Raw genomic sequence first — 25,960 nt, forward strand, 5'->3', positions numbered from 1 at the left:
TCACTGCTGAAGACCCCCAACGTGAGAGAAGAATCAAAATATCAGGCAAACTATGAAAAGGAATGTAGGCAGAGGGAGGCAGTGGGAGGTAACAGAGAGAGGGGAAAGAAGGAAGATCGGTAGGAAAAGGTGGAGAAGATGCAGCTAATAACAGATGATGCTCATGATGATGAGAATGCAGATGACCACTGAGTGGGAACTCTGAGCCAGGCCAGTGCCAAGCCCTTAAAATATAGGAATTATTTCATTCAACTCTTTAATCACCTTTGAGGAGGGTGCTGGTCATTCCCACGTCACAGACACGGAACTGAAGTGAGGGAGCCTGCGTCCTGAAATTTGTAAGTGGGGATCCAGGGTTCACACCCAGTCTGTCCACCTACCCAGACCACATTTTCAACTCCAACATGAAGCTTAGATGCCGAGGCCTGGCCCAACCACCTCTCACCTACGTAACCTCGGAGTGCCTCAGTTTCCTCACAGGTCAAGTGTGGTTGGGTCAGCTGATCTCATCCCATCGGAGCTCCAGAGTTTGATGAGGCTAAACAAGACAGCCCTGTTCCCCGAGGATGACTGGGAAAAGAAAAGTCCCATTTCCTATTAGAGGCTGAGGTTGACCAGAAGTTTCCCAGGGTTCAGGTATATGCCCAGGTCATCTGGCTTCACCTGTAGCCCTCAACCTGTGCCTGGAAACAGAGAATCCGAGCTGCCTGGGCTTCCAAGACCTCTGTAAGGGAGTCTTTCTTGAAAGAGTAAGCAGAATAGGCAGGGTCTCCTGGGTTATGACCTCCCTGAGCCCAGCCAGGGAAGTGAAGTTCCCAGCCTCTGGCCGCACTAAATCGTGGAGTCCTGGGTCAGCCCAAGACAAAGGGGCCCTGGGGTCTGGTGAGAAGCCTGGGCCCTGGAAACCAGGGCCTCCAGTTCAGCTCTCCACCAGGTGATCAGTGGGCTGTCAACGTGACCGACTCCACACTCATTTTACACAGAGGGCATGGAAGGCAGGCAGCATTGACGAGAGCTCCTCAGCATGCAGCCTCAACCGATACCTACGTGTGGGCTCCTACATCCTTCCCAGTAAAGGACGGTGTCCTCATTCACTCATCCCCTGAACAAGCAGTCGTTGAGCAACTGTGACTATTTTCCAGGCAATGTTCGTGGGTCTAGGGTAGCACAGTGACTAAAAAGACAAAACCCTTGCCTACACCAAGCTTACATTCTAATAGGGACAAAGACAATAAACCAGTGAACCAGCAAAGAGACGATGTTCGATGGTGTAAGTGCTCTGAAGAAAATAAAGCAGGTGCCGGACAGGAGCAGATGAGGTTAGGAAAGGTAGTGCTTGCTGTCTGAGCATCGAATTTCACAGCACGAACCTCTGGGGCTGAAAAGTTCCTGGCCACCAAACAGAGGGGAAAATTCCCCAAGGGAAGGACGTGTGTGGCATGAGGAGGGACAGGGTGTCTGGATTCTGCTGAGAGACACAGAAGGCAAGTAGGCTGAGGTTCGGGAAGCACCGAAGGGCCAGGCTATGCAGGGCTATGCAGGGCTGTGACAAAGCGCCCCTCTGTCAGCTGTGCAGCCTTCATGCTCAGTCCCCACAAAGCTTACAGAGCCACGTCCCTTGACTCCCTGAGTCTGCCTGTAAAGCACACGGCTGTGACAAGAGGCAGGATGACTGATTGCTCATTTAAACAGCTCGCAGTGGTGTGTAGCTGGGACATAAATATTTATTTCCTCCGGCTGATGCCACTCTTGATAACGGGAAGTCGGACATCAAAACTTTGGAACCCCAACAAATGATGTCACTGCTACTGCAAGGAGCAGGTACCCTGCTCTCCCCCAGCTGCGGCTAGTGAGTCAGGCCAGGTAAACACGCCAGGTCCCCACTCCTCCCATCCATAAGCATTAAGCGATCCACTGCACGCCTCTGAGATCCTGGGCTCAGAAGACTTGCGGATCCAGATGTGATACATTTCCTGATGCCTGGCTCTGCTGGGCCCTCTAGTTACCTCTGATATTTCCCTTGTGCCTGCTGCTGCACAGGTGTCCCCATTCATAGCTGAAGACTGAACCCCCCGCCTCAGGTGAGCCTGAGCCCGCCCTCAGGTGAGCCTGAGCCCTCCATCCCCTCTGCCTGCCTGCCACGGACTGGACCTGTCCCTGCAGCCACTGACTGGACCAGCCAGGCTCCACCGTGTGGGTCTGATGTGAACCCCAGCTCCACAGTCCTCAAGATGTGCTCCTTACTTCAGTCTCCCTCTCAGCTCTGGTTCTCAACGTTTGCTGAACATGGGAACCACGTGGGAAGTTTCTAAGAAATACCAATGCCCAGGTTCTGCCCCAGACCAATCAAAGCAGAATGTCTGGGGCGGGGGCCAGGCATTCGTGTGTTCAGAACTGCCTACATGACTCCAGTGTGTCAGAGCTGAGGATCCCTGTGCTGAAGGGATCTTCCTCAGCTTTCATGTGCACAGATTGTCTAAAGATCTTTTTAAAAATGCAGATTCTGACTCGGCAGATCTGGAAAAGAGCCTGAGATGCTGCACATCCAGCTAGCTCCAATGGGATGCGTTCTCTGCTGGGCCATGGCCACGCTGAGCAGGAGGGTCTGCGGCAGCCAGACTGAGGGGTGGGTATGAAAGTGGGATTCATTGATTTTCTACATCAAAGTAACTGTCCAATGTGAAGCTCCCTTTAAAGCCAGAAAGGGACTTCGGGAAGAGTTAGGATAAAGGCTCCTATAGGAGGAAAGGGGAATTTTCTGCTAATGTGGGAATAGGAGCTCCTGTACCTACAAAATGTGACAGGATCCACTCTTCCAAGTAAAGTGCCCAGCACAAAGTAGGCACTCCACCAATGGTACCTGTGCTCCTTGTGGTATCATTGTTTTTAATCATCATCAAAGCAGGACCCTCACTCTACTTCCCAAACCAAGCAGGCATGGGCTTCCGATGTCCAAGACCCTGACTCTTTGACAAGAGTCATCCTGCCTCTTGACAAAGATCTACACAGCACTGTCATCTGTAGAGGGGGCCAAGGCCAAGCACAGGACGGCTTGGGTCTAGGGCAGTGGTTCTCAACCTTCCTAATGCTGCGACCCTTTAATACAGTTCCTCATGTTATGGTGACCCCCAACCATAAAATTATTTTCGTTGCTACTTCATAACTGTAATCTTGCTACTGCTATGAATCGTAATGTAAATATCAGATATGCAGGAAGTATTTTCATTGTTACAAATTGAACATAATTAAAGCATAGTGATTAATCACAAAAACAATATGTAATTATATATGTGTTTTCAGATGGTCTTAGGCGATCCCTGTGAAAGGGTCGTTCAACCCCCAAAGGGGTTTCGACCCACAGATTGAGAACCGCTGGTCTAGGGTATTTCATTTCAGACACAACCCCATGGACCCCGCCTGGTCAAAGGGCGCCAATGCCTTTGTTTCCCTCATTGATGACTCATTGTCCTGATTGGTGGCTACCCTTCCACAACCCAGCATGGCTATCACTGAGTGGCTACATGTCAGGACTGGGCTTAAGTGCTCTCATTGGTGTCACTAATTACGTCCCCAAAACAACTCTAGGCAGCAGACAGGATGCAAACACAAACTGAGGAGAGCTCATATCTTCTGGTGCGTCTCAAACTTCACTTGCTGAATTCATTAAAATGCAGGTTCCAGCTGTGGCCGGGTGGCTCAGCTGGCTGGAGTGTCATTCTGCACACCAAAAGGTTGCAGGTTTGAGTCCAGGTCAGGGCACATACCTGGGTTGTGGATTCAATCCCTGGCTGGGGGTGTAGGGAGGCAACTAATCAATGTGTCTCTCTCACATCAATGCTTCAATGTCTCTCTCTCTCTCTCTCTCTCTCGCCCCCCCCCCTTCCTCTCTTTCTAAAAAAATCAACAAAAATATATCCTTGGGTGAGGATTTTTAAAAAATGCAAGTTTCATTCATCAGGTGAGATAGAGCCTGTGACTCTGCACTTCTCACAAACTTCCAGGTGATGCTGACGAGGCAGGTCCATGAACAATATTTTGAGTAGCAAAACCACAACCGAAGCTATGATGCCTCCTGGTATTTCTGGATATCTTCCTTAAGATGCCCCTAAAAGACTTGCCAACCAAACTCATTGCCAAACCACAGCCAATGGCAAAATCACAGTCTTTATCCACTTTGAACATTTGAGCAAAGTTCTGTTTAAATTCTTCTGAAATTTGGAGAGAGAGGATATCAACTGGCGAAGGATATCAACTATTTGGAAAAGCAGTTTTGTCCATCATCAGCTGTAGATGTTGTGGGTTGTTCTAAAATTGCTTTTAAATGGAAGTGCTTTCTGGGCCAGGGAAACAACGCTCACTTCTAAAAGTAAAATCAAGATTTCCACACCGAGAAATACAGAAAGGATTTCTCCAAACATGGGAGTGAGTCATGTAACTATAAGCTTTCTTTCTTACTCAAATCACTAGAGGAGAGGATGTATATAGAAACAAGGAGAAATGACAAATCTTCCTGCCCAGTGAAAGGCATTAAGAGCAAATCAAGACCATCTACTTAATCGGTCCTGACTCAGTGGCTGGAAACCAGCTGGCTTGTAAGTGAGACAGAGAAAATCGGAGCAGACAGGGGTGAAGGTAAACATCCAAGGATGCTTTGGATGTCAGAGACCTGAAGTTCCGGAACTGCACACAAGGTTCTGGAGCAGCCTGACTTTAAACCATGAATCTTCAGAGAAACAAATGCCTTACACAAGGATGGTCAAGGTACCAAGGTCAGATCCCACGGTGACGGATGACCAGAAGGATTAGTGAGAACGGCCCTTTATGGAATGTCCATAGCCCAGTGATCCTCAAGCTTTGCTCCACATTAGTATCACCTGGGAAGCTTTAAACACCAAACCCTCCCTTCCCCCTCCCCGCCCCCAGCAACCCACCATGCTCAGGCACCCCCCCACACATCAATTAAATCACAATCTCTGGGTTTAGGGCCCAGGTACCCTTAATTTTCAAAGTTCCTCAGGTGATTCCACAGGTGACTCCAATGTGCAGCCAAATGTGAGAACCACCGGCACAATCTTTCAGTGTCCTCACTCCTAGCATGAAAGAACCCATCTGGGCCAGTGGTTCTTCACCCTGTCCGCACGTTAAATCACCATCGGGAGTACTGATGCCAGCAGCATCCCTGGAAATTCCAGTCAATTTGTGGGGCCCAGGCACCAGTATTTGTAACAGCTTTCCAGGTGATTCTAAAGTGCATGTGGGTAGGTAACTACTGGCCCGGGTGTGTGTGTGTGTGTGTGTGTGTGTGTGTGTGTGTGTGTGTGATGTGTTTGCCAAGATTCCTTCTATTGCTTACATTTTAAGCATCAATGACATTAAGGCTAAAAATGCATCTTAGACTTTCTGCAAAGGTGGGCCTCTCATCTTTAACTTGAAATCAGGGATCTCTAACTTTGGAAAGGTCTGTAAATCCCCTTAAATCCTATGCAAAATGTGGGATGAATACGTATATTCATATATATCTATATTTTCTAAGGAGAATGTCCTTAACTTTAATCAGATTCTCCAAAGATTTAATGCTATTACCTTAAATACATTTATGTGGTTTCTGGTTTAGTAAATTTAAGAAAATTCAAGAATGAATGAAAAATAAATTTGATCCCAGAGGCATATTAACTATAATTTTGAATCTGCAGCAGACCCACTCCACCCAGCTGTGTATATCCTTATTGCAGGGTTAGTTCACACTATATGCAGCCCATCCTTTGAAAAGGGAGATGGATGTGAAGATTTCAGACCTGAGTATCAAAGTGGAAGCTCTGCCGAAGACTGGGGTCAGTACTCGGCTGTCTGTTACAGCTCATAATGAGGAACAACTTCCCCAGCTGTACTTGTAAGGAGACTGTCCACTCAGACCCTGGATTCATGACCCTGCTGGGTTAGGATATTAGGATTTTCTAGTCCCGATTAGTGTTACCTTTATGCCCCAGTTTGAATCCCGGCTTTCTTTCTAACAACCCCATCTTTGGGAAACATACCGAACCATCCTATTCCTCGTGTGAAATGGGAACAATATAAGTACTTTTAAAACTGCTGTGAAGAATCAGTAAGAAAAACACACAAAATGCTCAGCAAAACACTTGGCTCAGAGCAAGATCCAATCATGAGAGGTTATATCACTGTCATTACTGATGTCTTATTATTAATATCTTAGTGACCTGTCCAAGTCGCAAAAGTTCTGAGCTTCAGTTATTGTTTCATACAACAAGGGAAGTAAGCCCTGCTCGGTTCCCTTCATACAGTTACAGTAATGACCAAGCAGAAGAGCAGAAGGTGTATTGCTATTACATGGCAACTCATCATCCAGCCAGCAATCGTCAGAGCACAGGGAAGGGTCACCCTACAACCCAGACAGAATCCCTACCCTCGAAGTGTTGGGGTTTTTTGTGTGGTTGTTTTGGGGTTTTTGTTTTGTTTTGTGTTGTGTTGTGTTGTTTGTGTGTTTTTGTTTTTTTTTTTTTTTGAGATTCTAACAGCTGAGAAGTCTCTACAATGACTGCAGCAATTTCTTGTCACATAGCATCCCAGTCGGTCTAAACCTTCCCCCACATGGGCAGGCGAGTGACCGGGTGACCGTACACCACAAGCTCCCTTTCAGGCAAGAGGATTCTGCCAACCACTCTCTACATCACAGATGCCCTAAATCAACAGCTCTCCTCTGGGCGGACACGCATTGGCGGCGTCTCCACCATGCCAATCCTTCCCCAGGGGGCAGACCCCAGACTCCCACAAGCCCAGCTGCCCATCAGAGTCTGACAGCACAGGCTCCACGACCTGCCCCAAGGGAGCAGCAACATCTCCGCGACCTCTCAGCAGCCTGAGCAGAGACCCAAGGCGCTCAGCTTGCACTTACCTGGAGGCGGCTTGGCTGTGCGCACGGGGGTGTAGTGGTTTTTGGAGGACGATCTGACCGGCGTGCTCTCCTTGGGGGAGGTATCGATGGCCGAGATCGTTTCTCTTTCACAGTGTGCTATGGGGATTGGTCCCTGTTGTCTCAAGATGTCAGCCAGAGCCCTAAATGGGAGGAGACAACACAGTGAGGTTCCCTGGGCAGGTGTGCAGGCCACGAAGGCCTCCGATGCATGTTCAGAGGTGGGAGGGGACGAGCCTGGGCACTCAGCTCACAGCCACCGCTTCCTCTGGGGCTGGGCTCAGTGGGAATGCAGGCTAGAGCTTGCCATGCTGGGCAACTAGAATGCAGTGATCATGGTTTCTTTAATTCATTTCAATCAAGGAACTCTGAGCCCTTTCAAAATACTGGCTTCCCCAAAACCCCGCTTCCTGGCAGATATCTAGGGCCACTGGCCAGCGGCCGTCACTGCAACAGGACTGACACCGCGGGCCTCGCATTCAGCAGCAGGTTGCTAATATCAGAGAGAGCACGTCCCCATTGAAAAACACGCACCCAGTAGCACGTGCTCTATGCTGGTGACCCAAATAAGTACAACACACACCTCCTGCCATCAAAGAAACGTATGATTTAGCTGCAATGACAGGATGTACAGATAAAAAGGTATCAGAACACATGGGTGGTACAGAAGGAACACAACTGGAGCCTGGAGGAGAGAGCAATTACAGATGCAGGGAGGGAAATGCGCAGGCAGGAGAGGCGCAGGGAGCGGCTGCTGGTGCTGGAGAGGCCGCCCCCTCTGCAAGAGGCCAGGGAGCCAGGAGAAGCTTCCCTCACAGACTCACTCAACCCAGAGCCTCGACATGCAAACCCGCATTCACTGGGCACTCGGCCTGCATCTGGCCCTGCAGAGACAGAGGAAACCGGACACAGCCCCTGCCATTTGAGGGCTCACAATTCAGGGGAAATCACTCTACAGCCTGGTTTCAAACAGGACTCACTCTGTGGGTGTGACAATGAGATAGGCAGTGTGGATTGAAAACAGAGACACACAGGGATACTTTGAAAAGACAAAGATGAGTGTGGACAGCATCAAGGGTCCACCATCTGGATACTGTCCCTCTAGGGCCAGGTCCCCAGGTCTCAGTGAACCCGTCTTGCATGAGTTGGGCAAGAGCTCTTCCATCTACCTGGGGTGTCCCTGAGATGTAAGGCCAGGCGACACAGCCAGTCCAGCCCAGCCCCAGGCTCAAGGCAGCTCCCATACTCTGTCCCCTTGGGAAGTGACAACCCTGGCAGTTTAAAAGCATGTCTGAAAGTGGTTTGCTTCCTTCCATTCTGCTGCCTCTGACACCCTGACCCTTCCCGGGAGAAGAGAATCAAACCGGCAATCTTATCATTCGGTGGCATTTACACAGCAATTTCCAATTTTCCAACTGCTTTCCCCTCACTGCTTTCCTTCAGTGGGAAAGGAAGGAGCAGACACATGCCACCCCTCATACACAATCACTGCAGGGGACTCAGCAGTGAGGGAGGACACACAAGCTCACTAGCTTGGTAAAGGAGGCTCAGGCAGACCTGTGGTCCGGGTCAGAGACCTAAGATTCAGGGCCTGGGAATAAGAAAAAAATCGCCTTGATGGTTCAAGAGATTTGGGTTCTAATCCTAGTCTCTGCCACTGATGAGCTGTGAGCCTTTGGGCAGTTTCGTTCATCTCTAACATTACAATGTATAGAGAACAAACAGACTGACAGCTATCAGAGGGAATGGGGGTTGCAGGGCTGGGTGGAAAAGGTGATGGGATTAGGCAAAAAAAAAAAAAAAAAACCCACAAAAAAACCTCATAGGCACCCACAGACAAGAGCATGGTGATGACCTAAGGCAGTGATCGGCAAACTCATTAGTCAACAGAGCCAAATATCAACAGTACAGCGATTGAAATTTCTTTTGAGAGCCAAATTTTTAAAACTTAAACTATATAGGTAGGTACACTGTTATTAACTTAATTAGGGTACTCCTAAGGCTTAGGAAGAGCCACACTCAAGGGGCCAAAAAGCCGCATGTGGCTCTCGAGCCACAGTTTGCCAACCATGGACCTCAGGGAAGGGAGTTTAGGGATGTAGTAGAGGGTGTGGGAATATAAGGGAGGTAAGTGGTGATAGAAAGAGACTGGCCTTGGGGTGGAGAACACACAATACAATATACAGATGATGTATTATAGAATTGTATATCTCAAATCTATATAATTTTATTAACCAATGTCAACTCAATAATAAATAAATAAAATTTAGACGTAATCTTTTCCCCCTATTAGCAAAACAAGTGTTTACATGAGCAGGATCTCTAACATGCCTTCTAATTTCAAAATGTGATAAATATTTTATTTTTTTAAACCACACTTGTATGCAAGTTACCGGATTCCTTCATCCTCCTGTTGATCAACAACACCTTCCCACCACCTTTATATGGTAAGAAAATAGTGAGCTACAAGTTAGAGCAGAAATATAGACTGATGGAATAGAATTGAGAGCCCAGTTGATTTTCAACAAGGGTCCCAAGAAAACTCAATGGGGAAAGAACAGTTTCTTTAAGAAATGGTGCTTGGACAACTAGATATCTGCAGGCAAAAGAATAAACTTGGACTCTTTTTTTTTTTAAATATATTTTATTGATTTCTTACAGAAAGGAAGGGAGAGAGATAGAGAGTTAGAAACATCGATGAGAGAGAAACATCGATCAGCTGCCTCCTGCACATCTCCTACTGGGGATGTGCCCGCAACCCAGGTACATGCCCTTGACCGGAATCGAACCTGGGACCTTTCAGTCTGCAGGCCGACGCTCTATCCACTGAGCCAAACCGGTTTTGGCATAAACTTGGACTCTTAATTAACACCATATATAAAAATTAACTCATAACAGATCATAGATCTAAATATTAAAGCTAAAACTGTAAACTCTTCGAAATTATGGAAATAAATCTGTGGGCCATACATTTGGCAGTGGTTTCTTAGATATGACACCAACAGCACAAGCAGCAGCAGAAAAAAAATAAAAAAGATACATTGGACTTCATCAAAATTAAAAACTTTTCTAGCCCTCACCGGTGTGGTTCAGGGCTTAGAGGGTAAGCCCAAGCACCAAAAGGGTCATGGGTTCCATTCCCGGTCAAGGGCATGTACCTGGGTTTCAGGTTCGATCCCAGGCCCCAGTTGGGACACGTGCAGGAGGCAGCCAATTGATGTGTCTCTCTCACATCTCTTTCTCTTTCTTTCTCTCTCTCTCTCCTCTCTCTCTCTCTCTCTCTTCCTCCTTCCTTTCCAGTCTCTCTAAAAATCAATGGAAAAAAATATGCTCAGGTGAAGAGTAACAAAAAAATCAAAAAATAAAAACTTTTCAGAAGATATTCTCAATAAAATGAAAGATAACCCACAGGACGGGAAAAATATTCGTCAATCATATTTCTGATAAGAGGCATATCCAGGCTACAAAAAGAATCCTTCAAATTCAGCAATACAAAACCAACAACCCAGTTTAAAAACGGACAAAGGATATAAGGAGACATTTCTCTAAAGAAGGTGAACGTGGAGAGCAGCTCAACATCGTTAGCCATTAGGAAAACGGAAATGGGAACCACAATGAGATGCCCCTCCAGACACACTAAAACAGCTGTAGCCAAATGTCGGCAAGGACACAGAGAAATTAGAGCCTTCCTAAGCTGCTGATAGGGATGTGAAATGGTGCAGGCCCTTTGGTAAAGAGTTTAGCAATTCCTCAAAATCTCTTATATAAAAGGCCTGTGGCTATCACACCATAACGCCATCACGACCAAAGGAGCAGCAGCTCTCACGGCAGGCGGGGCGGGGCTCAAGCTGCAAACAGCAACGGGCAGGGTGGCCAGCTGAGGCAAGCAGAAGTGAACTACTCACGTACAATTTTGTGCACACTGGGCCTCTAGTGTTAAGCATAGTTACCATATGGCCCAGCAGTTCACACTCCTAGGTATATACTCAAGAGAAATGAAAACAGATGTCCACATAAAAGTTGTGTATGAAGGTTTATACAGCATTATTAGTAACTAGAGGCCCGGTGCATGAAATTCATGCATGGGGGAGGAGGGTCCCTCAGCCCAGCCTGCATCCTCTCTAATCCGGGACCCCTCGGGGGATGTCTGACTGCCTCTCACAATCCAGGACCACTGGCTCCTAACTGGTCACCTGCCTGCCTGCCTGCCCCTAACCCCTCTGCTTGCCTGCCTGATAGCCCCTAACCACCTCTGCCTACTGGCCTGACCACCCCTAACTGCTCCCCTGCTGGCCTGATCACCCCTAACCACCTCTGCCTCACCCCGCACCCAGGACCCGGGCTTCCCTCCCTCTGGCTGACCACAGACACCCAGGATCCGGGCCAGCTTGGCCCAGGCCAGCCACAGCCACAGGGGACTGTGGGCAGGTGGCTTTGCCTGTGCCGCAGCCGCAGGCGCCCAGGACCACGGGGCGGGCAGCTTGTCCCTCTCCCAGGCCACAGCCTGGCTGGTCCCCATTCCTCTCTCCCCAGTGTTGAGTGTCTGAGCCGTTATGGCATGACAGCATGAGGGTGTGATGACCATTTGCATATTACCTCTTTATTATATAGGATAGCCAAAAAGTGGAAACAATTTAAGTGTACCTCAACTGCTGAGTGGATAAACGAAACATGGTGTATTCACACAATGGATTATTATTCAGCCTTAAAAAGCAATGCAGAACTGACACATGCTACAACATGAATAAACTCTGAAAGCATCATGCTAAGTGAAAGAAAATAGTCACAGAAGACCACATGTTGAAAGACTCCACTTACATAAAATGTCCACCCTGACCGGATTGGCTCAGTGGATAGAGCATCGGCCTGCAGGCTCAAGGGTCTCAGGTTCGATTCCCGTCAAGGGCATGTACCTTTACCTTGGTTGCAGGCACATCCCCAGTGGGGGGTGTGCAGGAGGCAGCTGATGGATGTTTCTCTCTCATCGATGTTTCTAACTCTCTGTCCCTCTCCCTTCCTCTCTGTAAAAAATCGATAAAATATATATTTTTTTAAATGTCCAGACCAGGCAGATCTACAGAGGTAGAAAGTCCATTTGTGGTGACCAGGGGCTGGGGGAGGGGATGGAGAGTGACTGCTAATAGGTATAAGGTTTCTTTTGGGGAAAGTGAAATGTTCTAAAATTGGATAGGAATGGTAGATAGCTGGACAACTCTAAATGTATCAAAATCACTGAATGGTACACTTTAAAATTTAAGGATAAATTGTACCATAAGTGAATTGTATCTCAGTAAAGCTGCTATTACCAAAGAAAGGTTTATATTATTTTTCTTTCTTTGCCTTGTCTCCCAAATTCTTAAGGACTCCTACTGTCTGGTGCCCATGAAGGAGTATGGATTCTCATGGTTAAGTCCACTGCTTTTGGTAAGCCAAGCCTGAATCCACATCACTCGTTTTCCATGGTGATTTTGGACATTGGCAAGGTCCAAAGATAGTTTCGTTGTCACAACTGGGGAAGGAAGTGCTACTGGCATCTGGTGGGGAGAGGCCAGGAGTGCTGCTAACCATCCTTCAACACACAGAACACCCAGAACAAAGAATTGTATGGCCCGCAGTGTCATAGTGGCAGGGGTGAAAACCTTGGTTTACATCTACAGAGCACCAGATGAAGCAGGTCTTTCATTCAGGCTCAACGCAATCTGGTCCCACAGGTATCCACTGAGCAGCCCATACCAAGATCGGACCCTGGGCTAGGCTCTGGGGCACAGTGGAGCTGGGCACACGGGAACCACGTCCTGAGGAGAGACCATGTCTGTCGGGGTCAGCAGTGCATCCTCAGGTCCTGGCTCACAGCCCAGCTGTAGTACTTCCAACCCAGCCTCACCTGTGTCCCTATTGACAGTGAAAATGCCATTTCAGAGTAGATTTGCTCTGAGGCTTATCAGCCAACGAAGATGCAGCAGAGAAGAAATTTCTAACTGAGTTCACCCCTACCAGGATGGGGAGTCTCCTGGTGACCACCTCCTAAGGGGCCCTGCATGACTTGGGCTCTGAGGACTGAGGGGTGAGGGAAGATGCCTTCCTGAAGACCACCAGGCGTGGTAGACACTGAGCATGCTCAGATGTGGCTGCTGCTGGAGAGTGAGCTTTACCTGGGGTGTAGTCACCTGTCTCCTAGAGATGATGGCTTGCACTGTATCCTCTTCAGATGCCCAGTTGGCAGGGCTGAGCTGGGCAGCACCACCAAAGAGGAGGGACATGCTAGAGAAGGTTCCCTGAAGAGCCAGGCTATCTGAGGGTCCCAGGGTGCCCCCCCCCCCCCCCCGAGCCCTGCGTGCTTCCCTGACTCCTGAACTCCATTCTCCAAGATTATCCTTTCCAGACAGTGTGTCCTTAGGAGCGACCCCTCTACCAGCTCTCCCTCTCCTCATCTCCCCTCCCCCTCCCTCAGCTCCTCGGCTCCAACCTCCCTCCTTGCTCCCATTCCTCTCCATCTTCCATCTCCTTCTCTCCAGGGTGCTTGATAAATATTATTCTAATTCTGAATGTGCGATCCCAACCTCACCTAATTAATTTGGATGCGCCAGAGGAAATGGGTTAAGGCCTGAGCTACTTTCTAACCGCAGGAAAAAAAAAATTGGTCACTGAGGAACAAGGGGAGCGGATTCTGTAAGAGTAGAGGCAGTTTTCAGATCCGAAGGAGAGAGAGGGACAGACAGACAGTGACAAGCAGAGAGAGAGGACAGAGGGAGAAACAGAGAGAAAGGAAGCAGGTGGAGAGACGTGGACAGATGGAAAGAGAATGAGCACATCAGAGACGCAGAGGCAGAGAGAGAGAATTCAGGATAAGGGGGTGAGAGAAAGAGAGAAGACAAGGAGACAGAGAAAGAAGGGGGACAGAATCAGAGGGACAGAGACAGGTAGGAGGAGCGAGAGAGGAAATGAGAAACAGCCAAAGAGAAATTCAGATAAAAAAAGTGATTCAGAAGGCGAGAGGCATTCAGAGAGAACAAGAATCAGAGGGAGAGAGACAGAGATGAGCAAGTGAGGCGCGAGGGCAGGTTCCCAGCCGAGCACCTCGCATGCAGACCACAGCCCTGTCCAATTTAAGAAGTTGAAGAACCTTGCTCATTGTCCTGCTTGCTCCAATCTCCCTCTCCCCCAGGGCCACTTTTGCTGCAATATCTGGATATATCAAATAAAAATGCATTTTGCCTGAATTATGCCGGTAATTGCAGTGGTTCTCTGCTCCCTTTGGCACATGGACTCCGTGGCTTGCTTTGGAGGATGCGTGGCAGGCGGGGACAGTGATCACCTGGACAGCAGGCCTGAGCAGGGAAAGCTGTCGTTCTGATCATTCAGACCCGGAAACGAGTCCTTCAGCACGGCTGTATACTAACCATCTGCATAACTGAGGTGCCATCTCACGTTGGATAACATTTAGTTTCTAAAGGTGATCACCTGCCCTATGCAGGGTGATGCCGTACTAACCCTGTGACCTTTGTAGCTATGATTACGCCCATTTTCAACAAGAAACCGAGGCTCAGACTAATCCTAGGATGAGAGCAGGATGGAACAAATGTGAAGCAAGCGCCTGGGACTTGAGTCTGGGTGTCCTGGGACTGCCTATTACGGACATTTCACTTTCCTGTGAATCGCAGGCTGAATGCTTCTGGCCTTGCCAGCTGGATCTGCTCACTTAGCAAATGCCAGTTAACATTTGGGCGTGGTGAGACAATTAGTAAATGAGGGATTCAGGTCAAGACCCATTATTTATTTGCCCAAAACCTTGGTTACTGTTGTCAGTGGTCCCAAGGCCATGAAAGTGGGTTTGAATTTCCTAGGTGTTGAGTTATCTCTACACCAGGGACCACGCCCAATCAACATTCTGATGTGCTAGCACCTGCGTTCAAGACATGAAATATTTCTTAAAATAGCAAATGATTCTCCTTAACAATAGGAACAGAAACAATCCTGCTCATAACTTTGCTTCATAGTCTTGCCTGCTTGGGAAATTAAAAGCTATCATTTAATAAGCAATTACTATGTGCCAGAAACTCTTACGTGCATATTATATAATCCTCAAAACAACCTGCTGCATTGTACTGCTGAGAGAAACTAAGATTTTGTGAGATTTGCTATCTTTCCCAAAGTCACACAACTAGTAAATGGTAAATGTAGATTTCAAACATAGGCTGGCTTTACATCATTGAATTATCCATTCAATCATTCATTCACCCATCCAATGCTCCACCCATCCATCTATCCATCCAATGCTCCATCCACCCAACCATCCATCCATCCATCCATCTATCCATCCATCCATCCATCCATCCATCCATCCATCCATCCATCATTCTAACCCCCCATCACTTAATCACATTTGTTCTTTTCACCTACTATGTCCTTGCAATGGTCTCTGAACACAAGGTTTTAGCGTGTTCAATCTTTAGAGGAAATATCTACCCAGACAGAACTCAGCTGCCTCCAACTGCCCAGTCCTATTCACTTCAGTGAGGCACCAACATCAACAGCTTTGAAAGTTTTTACATTGTTTTAGCATTTTTGTCAAATGAAATTCAGGGCAGAGCAACAATATACTTCACTAGACCCTTGCTCTGCATAAGACCAAAGTGAGGAGTCCTGCTCTCCAGGCTTCATGGAGTTTCCAAGTTTAAAAACCAATGTGGAAAAGGGGGGGCCACATAAAAACACCTTGGAATTTTTGTCACAATTTTCAGTGAACAAATGGAAAAACGTAGGTTCCCCCAAATTAAGTGAGGAACCTGGGGACCCTTAGTTCATTTGGTAATAAGTTGTTGTTTTTTAAATCTGAATTAATACACTTTCCTGCCTCTGCCTTGTCCCTGGATTTCTGAGTCATTTAAATAACACAGAATGGGGAATATGAGTCCAGCGAGTAGTCATTAAGTTTTCCTGTGCTGGGAGCAAGGCAAGCTGGCGAGTTTAGAACCCTAAGCACACACTTTCTCCACTTTCTCTTCTTTGGGGGTAGGAAGCAATTTATGCTCTGGGTACATATGACAGAAGGCCAAATGGATGAACAAGCTCTTCTGGTTAACGTTCTTATTCCTACAGACTAATGAGAACACTCTTGTTTTTGAAGAATATTCTAAAAGTATTCCTGCCAAATTAAGTAGAGCACACTGAATGTAATTTTTTTTTTAAGATTGCAAGGTCCTTCCGTGAGTGGGCCACCGGTCTAATCTTTCATTCTCTTCACAGAGAAAACTAAGCAAAATGCAGACAACCTAGAAGTTATTCCTATAAAGACTGCGGGACAAGCCATGGAAGGATTTGTTTTCTTTAAAGTAAATCACCGATAGCTACTTCTTTTGGATTTCTCCTGAAAGTAGAGTGCAGACATTCTATTTCCGTTAAATCGAGTTTGGTTATGTGAGTCCCAGATAACTGAGTTTTCACGTGGCATTGACACCCCGGGAGCAACCGGCGTCCTCTTTAACCTCATCCTCATCCTTCCCTACTGGGCAGCCGGGGTGCTCTCATTCTCTGAAATATGCACTCCGGACCAGTGAAGTGAATATATTTTTAATACACGTGGTCCAAGGAGAATGGCTTAATTTAGTTCCCCTTATTCCTGGTTCTCTCACAGTCCGCTTGAAAAACACAGCTGCCCGCTTTGTGCGCGCACAAGACCGCTCTCCTCATACAGAGAGGCTCCCAGGGGCTGTGGCGCTCTCCTTTGTTGTGGTAACAATGTTTGTGCATCTGCACGGAGCAGTTCCGCAGGTCTGAGTTGTCCCCGGCACAATTGGAATGCATCGTGCCCAATAAACATCACAGAACTCGGCGAGGGAAGGGAAGGCTCGGCTGCCTGCTTTGTTTTTCAGGCCAGTCAGGGAGTCACTCCATCCTGATGGGCGCCTTCCCTGGGGCTGCCGCAGGATGGCCAGCCAGGAGCTAGGGCAGCCGTGGGAAAACTATGGCCCACGGGCCGGATCCGGCCCGTTTGAAATGAATAAAACTAAAAAAAAAAGACAGTACCCTTTTATGTAATGATGTTTACTTTGAATTTATATTAGTTCACACAAACACTCCATCCATGCTTTTGTTCCGGCCCTCCGGTCCAGTTTAAGAACCCATTGTGGCCCTCGAGTCAAAAAGTTTGCCCACCCCTGAGCTAAGGCCTAGGCAGAGAGAGGGAATGTGGTCCCCTGGGGCCCCATTCATCCCAAATAGCATCATCTCCACACACTCCATCCCTTGCCTCATCAATCATAGGAAAATTCATCCAGGACTGGGAGATTCAGTTGCAGCAATAACAAGCCCAGACTTTTCGGAAATATTTGTATTGTTTGTCTGAGAATGAATTAAAGACGTGGAGGCATCAAATGCAGCTCCCACTTGTTCCAAAAAATGCCACCGAGATTTGTTCTAGCACTTGGACAGACAAGTGATAGATGAGTTAATAAATGTACCTGCTGCTGCTGCTGTTGATGTTACTGTTGGTGTCACCTTGATTTGCTCTGGACACAGACCTAAATCTATAGTGAGGCAAAATGAAGGTGGGTTAGCCTAGTGGTTAAACACAAGGATCTGAAGGATTCTGAAGGCAGAGTGCCTAGGTCAGAGGGCCGGCCACATGGTATACAGTGTGGACGATTATTAGCTAGCTACTAAGTACCCTGTGCTTCTGTTTCCACATTGAAAAGAAATGAGGCCAAAAATAATGTCTACCTCTCGGCATTATTATGGAGATTAAATAAGTTAATTTCTGTAGAGCAATTAGAACAGAATGTGGCAGCTAGTAAGCACTATGTAAGTATCTGATTAATAAATACATCCAAATATAACTCCCGGTGTGTACATAGGCCCAGCCCATAGGACCACGACCAAGCATCGGTAGAAGAGGGTAGTCTTGGAGAACTTAATGATGCCAGATGGCCAAACTCTTGGTGTGGACAGGGAGACACATGGCATGGCTGTGGCCATGGGTCATCCTGGAAGGGACCGCCCACATCCCACATTTTCTATTCAGGCCTACGGACAGGAATGCATCTGGTCACACAGCAGTTTTTGCTGAACTTGAACTTGGACTTTGTGAGCCAAGTGTAAAGAGAGTGTCCGTTTGCTCCTTTCTGCAAGGCCATCACAGATTGTGCTTTCAACAGTGTGCAAGGATGCTTCGAGATGAAGTCCCAGAGAAAGGCAAAGGGACCTTAAGCAAAACAAGTCAGGATGGATTTTATTGGGCCATAAAAGGGCAAATGGATCAAACTGGCCAGGGCAACATTTTCTGCAAAGGATTCAGTTACTTTTTTCTTTGTTCTTCCTACCTCCCTTTTCCTTTCCTTTTTCTTTTCCTCTCATTTCCACTGCTTTCCTTTCCTTTCCTTTCCCTTCTTAAAAACATTATAGCCCAACCTGAGTGACTCAGTTGATTGAGCATTGCCCTGTGCACCAAGAGTTTGCCAGTTCAATTCCCAGTCAGGGCACATAACTGGGTTGTAAGTTTGGTCCCTGGTTGGAACACGTACAGAAGGCAACTAATTTATGTTTCTCTCTCACGTTGATATTTCTGTTTCTCTCTCCCTTCCTCTCTCTAAGCATGTCCTTGGGTGATAATTTAAAAAAATATATATTATAAACACTACTGTCATTTCCAAACACAGTACCTTCATATCAATGTAACCATCGGAAGGGTGAGGTAGATGGGAAATGACCACTCAAAATCCTCTCCATTTTAATTAATTAAGTCACTCATTCATTCAACCATATTTACTGAGCACCTACTCTGTGCCAAGTGCTGTTCTAGTCAATACAGGAGTGAACAAAATTGGCAAACACATTTGTCCTCTTGACATCGTGGTGGAGGAGATGGATTAGTGCCGATGGCTAGAGACTGACCAATTTCTCCCCAAAAATCTTTAGATGTTAAAATTATATTTGAATGACTGAGACCCACACATTGCTGTTGGCAACATCACTTGAGGCTTCCCTGTAAAATTATAACGGACAACTTTGCACAGGCACGAAGACTTAAAACCATATCTCATGAGAAACAGACTTGTAACTAGGGATATTAATCCAAAGTCTGAGGGGGCTTTGACTGCCATTCAAAGAGACGTCTTGTTGTCTTACAGGACAAAGGATACATTCCTTCTGGGTGGCTCCATTGGACGGACCTCATGCCAGCAAAGTCAATGTTGCCCCACTCCCCCGTGAAAACTAACTGGAATTGCATCCTAAGGACAGAATGGATTGCCTCAAGGTTTGGGGGAGCCCCCCGCTCTAGATGCATGAGTGTAAGAGAAGGGAGATCTGGTGCCCAGAGGGAGAGGCACTAAAACACCTCCTAAGTCCCTTTCATTCATGAGTCTGAATAGCATTCTTGTGACTGAGTGTGCCAGGAAAATGCATCTTCTCCCGCCCCCAGGGCTGTTGTCTGGGAAGTCCAGATCTTCAGATGTAGACTCTTGTCCTGAACCTCCCAGGTGTGCTGAGTTCAGAATGGGCCAAAGGAGAACACGCCTCCACAACGGGGTAGCCCCCATCCCACCGCCAGGCTACCAGACCAAGGCGGGGCCAAGGGACTTGCTAAGGTCATGGGGACAAAAAATGACAGGCTGGGAGCCTGCCTTCTATTCGGCTCCCAGCAAACGCTCTAAGGAAAAGACAGGTGGATGACAACTCCAAAAGTGACAACGGGGGCTTCGCTAGGTGTCCCTCAAGAGCCACATGAGCAGGCAAAGGGAGACAGGTCCAAGTCCTTTCCCTAAGGGACCCAGGACTATATAAGTGTGTCCTGCCAGGTCCCACAGTAGGTGCGATCCTGCCTCCTCCATGCAAACAGTGGTGTTGGAGACAGTGCTGTATGTGTGCGCAGGCTCCTCAGGCGGCACAGGCCATTGAGAAAGAACAGAAGAGCAAAGACAGAGCTCACTGCCGCCTTGTCCCCCAGAGACAGGGCACGTTATGCTAAGCCTGCCCTCAGGTTCCTGACCTCTCCTGCCAGGCTGGTCATCCTGGGGCAGGAGAGGAGGCAAGCCCTCATTCTGGGACTAGGGCAGCATCTGTAACAGAATTCACAACGCCGAAAGGGAGAGGGTTTCTGGATTCTAAAAAGTCAGAAATACAAAAGAAAAGAAACAAGAGGGGAAATTAGCAGGAGACTCCGGAGGAATTAAAATGGGAACTGGAAGCAGCCTACAGTCAAGCATCGCCATTTGAGCAGAAATGGGGAGAGGCTAATCCCAATCAATGAAATAGACATGGAAACTACAAAACACTTGAAGGAAATGCATTTTTACTGCTTCCTGAGCCATTGCAGGATTACAAACTAGGCTTTAAAAAAAGAGAAGAACACCGATCTTTGAGGAGCTGCTTTACTGAATAGATAAGAATGACTTGTAATTAGCAGGCCAATTGTCCATGGAGGAGCCTGCTTGAAGACAATCTGTCCTTCTGCACTGTGCCTGTGCCCTGTACCATCTTTGCAGTCCTGTCTGAGCTATTAGTCAGTTCATCACAGCTTTTTATCTGACAGAGAAAAGAAAAACAACTTCGCCCAGGTCCAATTTGGAGAAGATTTGAGTTTGCAGTGTCCGAGTTGATGCAGTTACAGCAGGACAAGTTCAAGAAGGAGACCGGAGGGAGAGCGAAAAAGGAACACAACCCTACAGGAGTGAGCAGGAATCAAAAGAAGGACAGATGGAGAAAGAAGCGACAGTGGACAAAGATGCCGAAAGGAACAAGAAGGAACATTTTAATGATGTGACTTAAAAGACAGAGAGAAGTGACAGATCCTCTTTGCAAATGCTTGGGGTGGGGGAGGAGGGGCTGGCACGGAGGTGGGTAAGAGCCGGCTGCTGATTATCTGAGAACAGAAGTGCTGTCTGATTTCCCAAAGCATAAAGAGCCTTCCAAGCTGATGGGATAGCGTTCCTGGGAAAGTTCAGGCAAATAGCTCAGGACGCAGTGATAAGTCAGGGAGGGCCAACTGCTAGTCCAACAGGGAGGCTGGGATGGGGAGTCCTGGGAGCTCAGGCTGGGCCTCAGGCCCTTGTGTTGAGGAAGTGGATTAACACGACCCTGCCCTCTCAGCAAAGCAGCTGGACGTCAGAGTTCCTGCTGATGGGGTCTGAGGCCGACCCCAAGGCAGGGGAAGAAAAGCTCTCCTGGCAACTTCTTTGCTATTATGGGGTTCAGCCCCCTCCCTGCCTGGTGCCTAGGGGTCACAGCAAGGGTCTGCATTCCCAGGACCTCAGAAGGCTCTGGGACACACTCTCAGAAGTCATTTAAAAGGAACAGCCACCTCTATCCCAGGCACTCCCTCTCAGGGTTCCGATCCCTCCTCGCTGCAGCAGCAAAACCCAAGGAAGAGCGAAGAGGTGACTAGGGATGGGAAGCAGACCTCCCAGAAGAGGACATTTGGCTAAGGGAACCACGAATATGTCTAGAGGACAGATGTCCTAAGTAATGAGACTTTAATGCCGGAGCTAATGGGAACAGTACACGAGACCAAATGCCAAAAAAGCAAGAAATAGAGTGTTTGGGAAGCTGCAGAAAACAGCGACTCTCCTCCCAACCACCAGGGAGCAGGGCCAAGGCTGGGCCACTCAAGCCTGCTCGGGATGCAGCCTCCATGAGTTCTGAGAAGGGGACTGTAGCTTCCACAAGGAGGACCCAGGGTTCTCCTGTCCTCTAACCAGGAGTAGGAATGAGCCAGGATGGGGGCTGGAACCCTGCTCAAGAATGCCATGTCCCTGGGGGAGCCAGGGCCATGGTTCCCACCCCCACCTCAACTGGATGAGCGCCCTGGAGCTGCAGGCCAGGCAGTCTGAGCCCTGCCACTGACCACCACGAAGGTCATCACCACCACCCACCACTGTGGACCGTGAGGACCGAGCTTGAGAGTAAAACCTGGGCTCTAAGGGTTTCCCAGGACACCTTTTTCTCGTGCCTTTCAGGACAGAGGGCTCCAGGGCACAAGAAACAGAAGGAGCAAGGAATCGGGAAGCAGGGCAAAGAGAATCAAGAAAGGGAAAGAACAGAACTGGAGCAGGGAGCAGACGAGAGCTGGCCAGCATTCTGTGTCTTGTGCACAGTGCTGGCTGGTAGAAATGGGGCAGGGAGGGGAAGTGTGATAAATGGGGCTGTTTGTGAGCTGTGCATCTCAGTAATAAAGCTGGGAACGGCTCAAGGTCCATCCTCTCCCCCCAGGTCGCTTTTTCTCTCATCACTCTCAGGAGCTCGGTCTCACGCAGAATCGTCCCGGGGTTCTTTCAATTCTGTAAAAGGGGGTTATGGGTTTTTTTTAAATTTTTTTTTCTTTATTGATTAAGGGAAGGGGTTTATGGTTTTTTTTCATTCTGGTTTAGGTTTTTACATCTTCTTTGTATTGCTTTCACTAACTTAGCCAATATAACCTATTCTTGAAAAAGAGCCCTTTTACCACCTGGGGCTCCGTCATGCCCAGCATGTAGTGCTACGTGAGGGTCACCAGCCCTGAAGTACCCTGATCAGGAGGTCATTTATCTTCCCATCCCTTCCTGTGACAACCTGTCCCAGGGCATGAGCAGGTGGGTCTTTGCTTTTTCAAGTAATCTGAGTATCACTGACTATTTACATCGGGGAAGATGAGAGCCAGCTGCCCTGCTGGCCCCCAAAGGAGACAGAGCCCAGCAATGTACTTGAGGTGTGACCTTTCACAAGTTACTAAGCCTCTTTGAGTTGATTTCCCCATCTGTTAGATGAGCACCTATACTTAGAGGGTGATGGAAGGACGCAGGGAGACACCACCAGTCCAGCGCTTAGCAGGTGCCGGGTGGGGGGCAAGCCCTGGAGATGGAGCTCTTACGAGTGTTTCCCTCGCTGTTTCATGCATGTGGCTTGAGGCCTCATCTAACTGAGATCTCAGGTCCTCCTTGCCGCTGGCTGTCTGGAGTTGCAGAGGGATGAGGTTCTGTAAGGTCCTGGGAGATGATCCCCCTTCCTGGCACTTGAGCAGAGGCAAGGGGCTCCCCAGTCATATAGCGGGACTGACTCCTCCCAGCATGACCACAAGTGCCCTTCAGGGATAAAGCAGGGCCAGAGCCTCTGCCCCAGCCCATGCAGTGGGAGTAACGCCAGTGCCCAGCCCCGCACACACAGCCTGTGGCTTTCCCAGCTGCAAAGAGAGAGAAATGAGAACTGCTGCACCTGGAGCCCCTGTCACCTGCCCTGAAACTCAGCTGGCCCCACCTGTGCTCCGGGGCATGATCATTCTGGTCAAAAGAATGAACTTTGGGGAGGGTCTGGGGTGGCAGAGTCGGTGCACATTAGGAATCTGCTGGCAAGCCCCGCCCCCACACCCCCCTGGGAAGCCCATCTTCCTGAGCTTGCCAACATTTTTGCTCCATCAATAGCTGTTTGGCCCACGCGGTGACCTCATCTGAATGCCAAAATGCAGATGCGATGACATTTAGGTGGACAGAAGAGAGAGCACAGAGACCACCTGACTCTGGCCCAGCCGTGGGCAAACTATGGCCCGCGGGCCAGATCTGGCCTGTTTGAAATGAATAAAACTAAAAAAAAAAAAAAAAAAAAAAAGACCGTACCCTTTTATGTAATGATGTTTACTTTGAATTTATATTAGTTCACACAAGCACTCCATCCATGCTTTTGTTCTGGCCCTCCGGTCCAGTTTAAGAACCCATTGTGGCCCTCGAGTCAAAAAGTTTGCCCACCCCTGCTCTGGCCCCACGCCTGGCCACATGCGTCCCAAAGAAATTGGATCCCTTTACCCTCAGAATCAAATTAGGAATCTAAGTTGAGCTCTCTGCCTACTGTCTCCAGCAGAACTGTGGGAGATTCTCTTTTTAGCCCCGACCCTTTGAGCTGTGTTCTGCACCTGCGTCTCCTTTCTTTTCCCCTCTCCCAGTTTCCCCACTGTCTGCCCTGACACAGTAAGGCGGCATGAAGCTGATTTTCTTAAGGCCAGGAATTATCCCTCCATGTGAGAAGTGGCCCTCAAAGTGGTCAGTGGGGAGAGCGGGGCCCTGACCTGTGGGGCTGCCGTTCATTACCGGACACCCCTCCTGGGCACCTGCCTTCAGCGGCAGCTGACGCCGCTCCCAGGAGAGCGGGTCTCATTACTGGAGGCACTTACTTCTGATGAATAACCAGCCGATCAGCTATTTCATTCATCGACCTCAGCCCCATGACTTGTTGCTGCTTCCACGCATGGAATCTACCCTGAGAGGATACAAATATGCTGCCATGGCAGAGTCACAATGACATGCCACTGGCTCTGAAAGCACTTCCAAGAAGGGAACTGTGGCAACGTGTTCGGGAAAGAACCAGTGTGCCTCCTCCCAAGGTGAGTGCTTTAAGGACGGCACATTAGGAAACCTATGTCTTGGTTCTTTCAAAGGAAGACTCAGGCACACTGCAGGCAAAGGCCCTCAAAGGCATGCCACCGACATTAAGTTCACGTAATGACTGGGCCCAGATGTCCAGCTCCATCAGCCGTCCTGCCTGAAGCTTCTCTGGACCCCTCACCTGTAATCACCTATGCAGTCCTGGCCCCGAGCTGAGAAAGGGCAGGACTGGCACGGCGCATGCGCTCCCGTGACTCACAGAGCTGTCCTGGACATGCAGGAGCCATCCTGGAGGACAAACCTGGATCACCCCCCACACAGGCCCACACGCCTCGAGGTGTCTGGTGTCTACAAAGCTGAAAGTCAGGGGCTGGTAGGTCTCGGCATCCTCGCCCACCTCTGGGAGAGAGAGAAGGCATTCACAGCCTCGGTTTTTCATTAAGATTTCTGCCCACAGTTTGATTCAGTGACCCGTCACCTGGGTTCACAACTCTCTGGCTTGCGCTGTATCTTCCTCCTTCAATGGTCTGCATTACTCAGATCTTATTAAAGGTTGATGCTTCGATCAAGGTATTGCCCTTTTAAAAAGATATGTGGAGAAACGGCGAAGGGACCAGGGAAGATCAACGGAAATGATTCTAGTGAATGGGAAAACTGAACGAGAAAAGGCTAAAAATGTAGGGAAAAAAGAGAAGGAAGGCAGCTGTCACTCACATCTCTAATCTGCAAGTTATCCGGTGATGACTAAGACATGTGTGTGCAGAGTAAAGCAGACTAGGTTCTCATTGGACAGAATGAGGTGGAGCATCTAGGAAGGAAACACTGGCCTAACAGTGGTCGGCAAACTCATTAGTCAACAGAGCCAAATATCAACAGTACAACGATTGAAATTTCTTTTGAGAGCCAAATTTTTTAAACTTAAACTATATAGGTAGGTACATTGTTATTAACTTAATTAGGATACTCCTAAGGCTTAGGAAGAGCCACACTCAAGGGGCCAAAGAGCCACATGTGGCTCGGGAGCCGCAGTTTGCCGACCACGGGCCTAGCCTCTAGACCAGTGCCCACACCACTCGCTAGGAAACCTCATCCCTGAACCCCACCTCCCTGACTTCAGTTGTCTCACTTATAAAATGAGGGAATTAAGTTAAATGACATGCCTGCAATAAAAATTCTATGATTCTGTAATGGATGGCAGAATACTCCTTTGTCTTTGCAGAACATTCTGCTTTAACTTCTAAAGAAGAAGGAGGAGGAGGAGAAGAGGAATAATAACAATAATATACAGGGTTAGCAACTGCCCTGAATGGGATTGAAATAAGCCTGCTCTTGAGGGCCTGAGAGCCTCTGAGGGTTTGCTGCTCAACCCTCCCACCAATCCCTCTTCCCTATCTGCAATGTCTGCAAAAGAAGATCTAAAAATGCGAGGTCATAAACGTGACTCGGGGAAAAATAATGGGTTCGTTTCCCAAGATGGAGAAAAGAGGGCAACAATTCCAGCAGAAGGCATTTTAAAACTGAATTTAACCTAGTCCCTGACATAGTCTGTCAGAGTCCCCCACCCCATCACCCATCTCAGACCTCTTATACACAAGTGAAGTTCAAACCACAACGGTGTGGTTCCACAAGATATGTACTGTCAAGGGATATAACAAAAACTGTAAGACAGGATGCACTTGAATTCACCACA

At 48.2% G+C, this 25,960-nt stretch overlaps 1 protein-coding gene across 3 annotated transcripts in view; it reads right to left on the reverse strand.

The window, feature by feature from the left end:
- SHISA6 (shisa family member 6) overlaps positions 1–25,960 on the reverse strand; it is a 289,168-nt gene that overhangs the window by 257,420 nt on the left and 5,788 nt on the right. For all 3 annotated transcript variants that reach the window (XM_070394079.1, XM_070394078.1, XM_070394077.1), the window contains exon 2: positions 6,911–7,071. In XM_070394079.1, coding sequence (XP_070250180.1) covers positions 6,911–7,071 — 161 coding nt within the window. The remainder of the gene's footprint in view (positions 1–6,910; positions 7,072–25,960) is intronic.

Source organism: Myotis yumanensis, unplaced genomic scaffold (assembly GCF_028538775.1).
Source record: "Myotis yumanensis isolate MYYU_CA2020_CCGP unplaced genomic scaffold, mMyoYum1.0.hap1 SCAF_16, whole genome shotgun sequence".
Classification (NCBI taxonomy): domain Eukaryota; kingdom Metazoa; phylum Chordata; class Mammalia; order Chiroptera; family Vespertilionidae; genus Myotis; species Myotis yumanensis.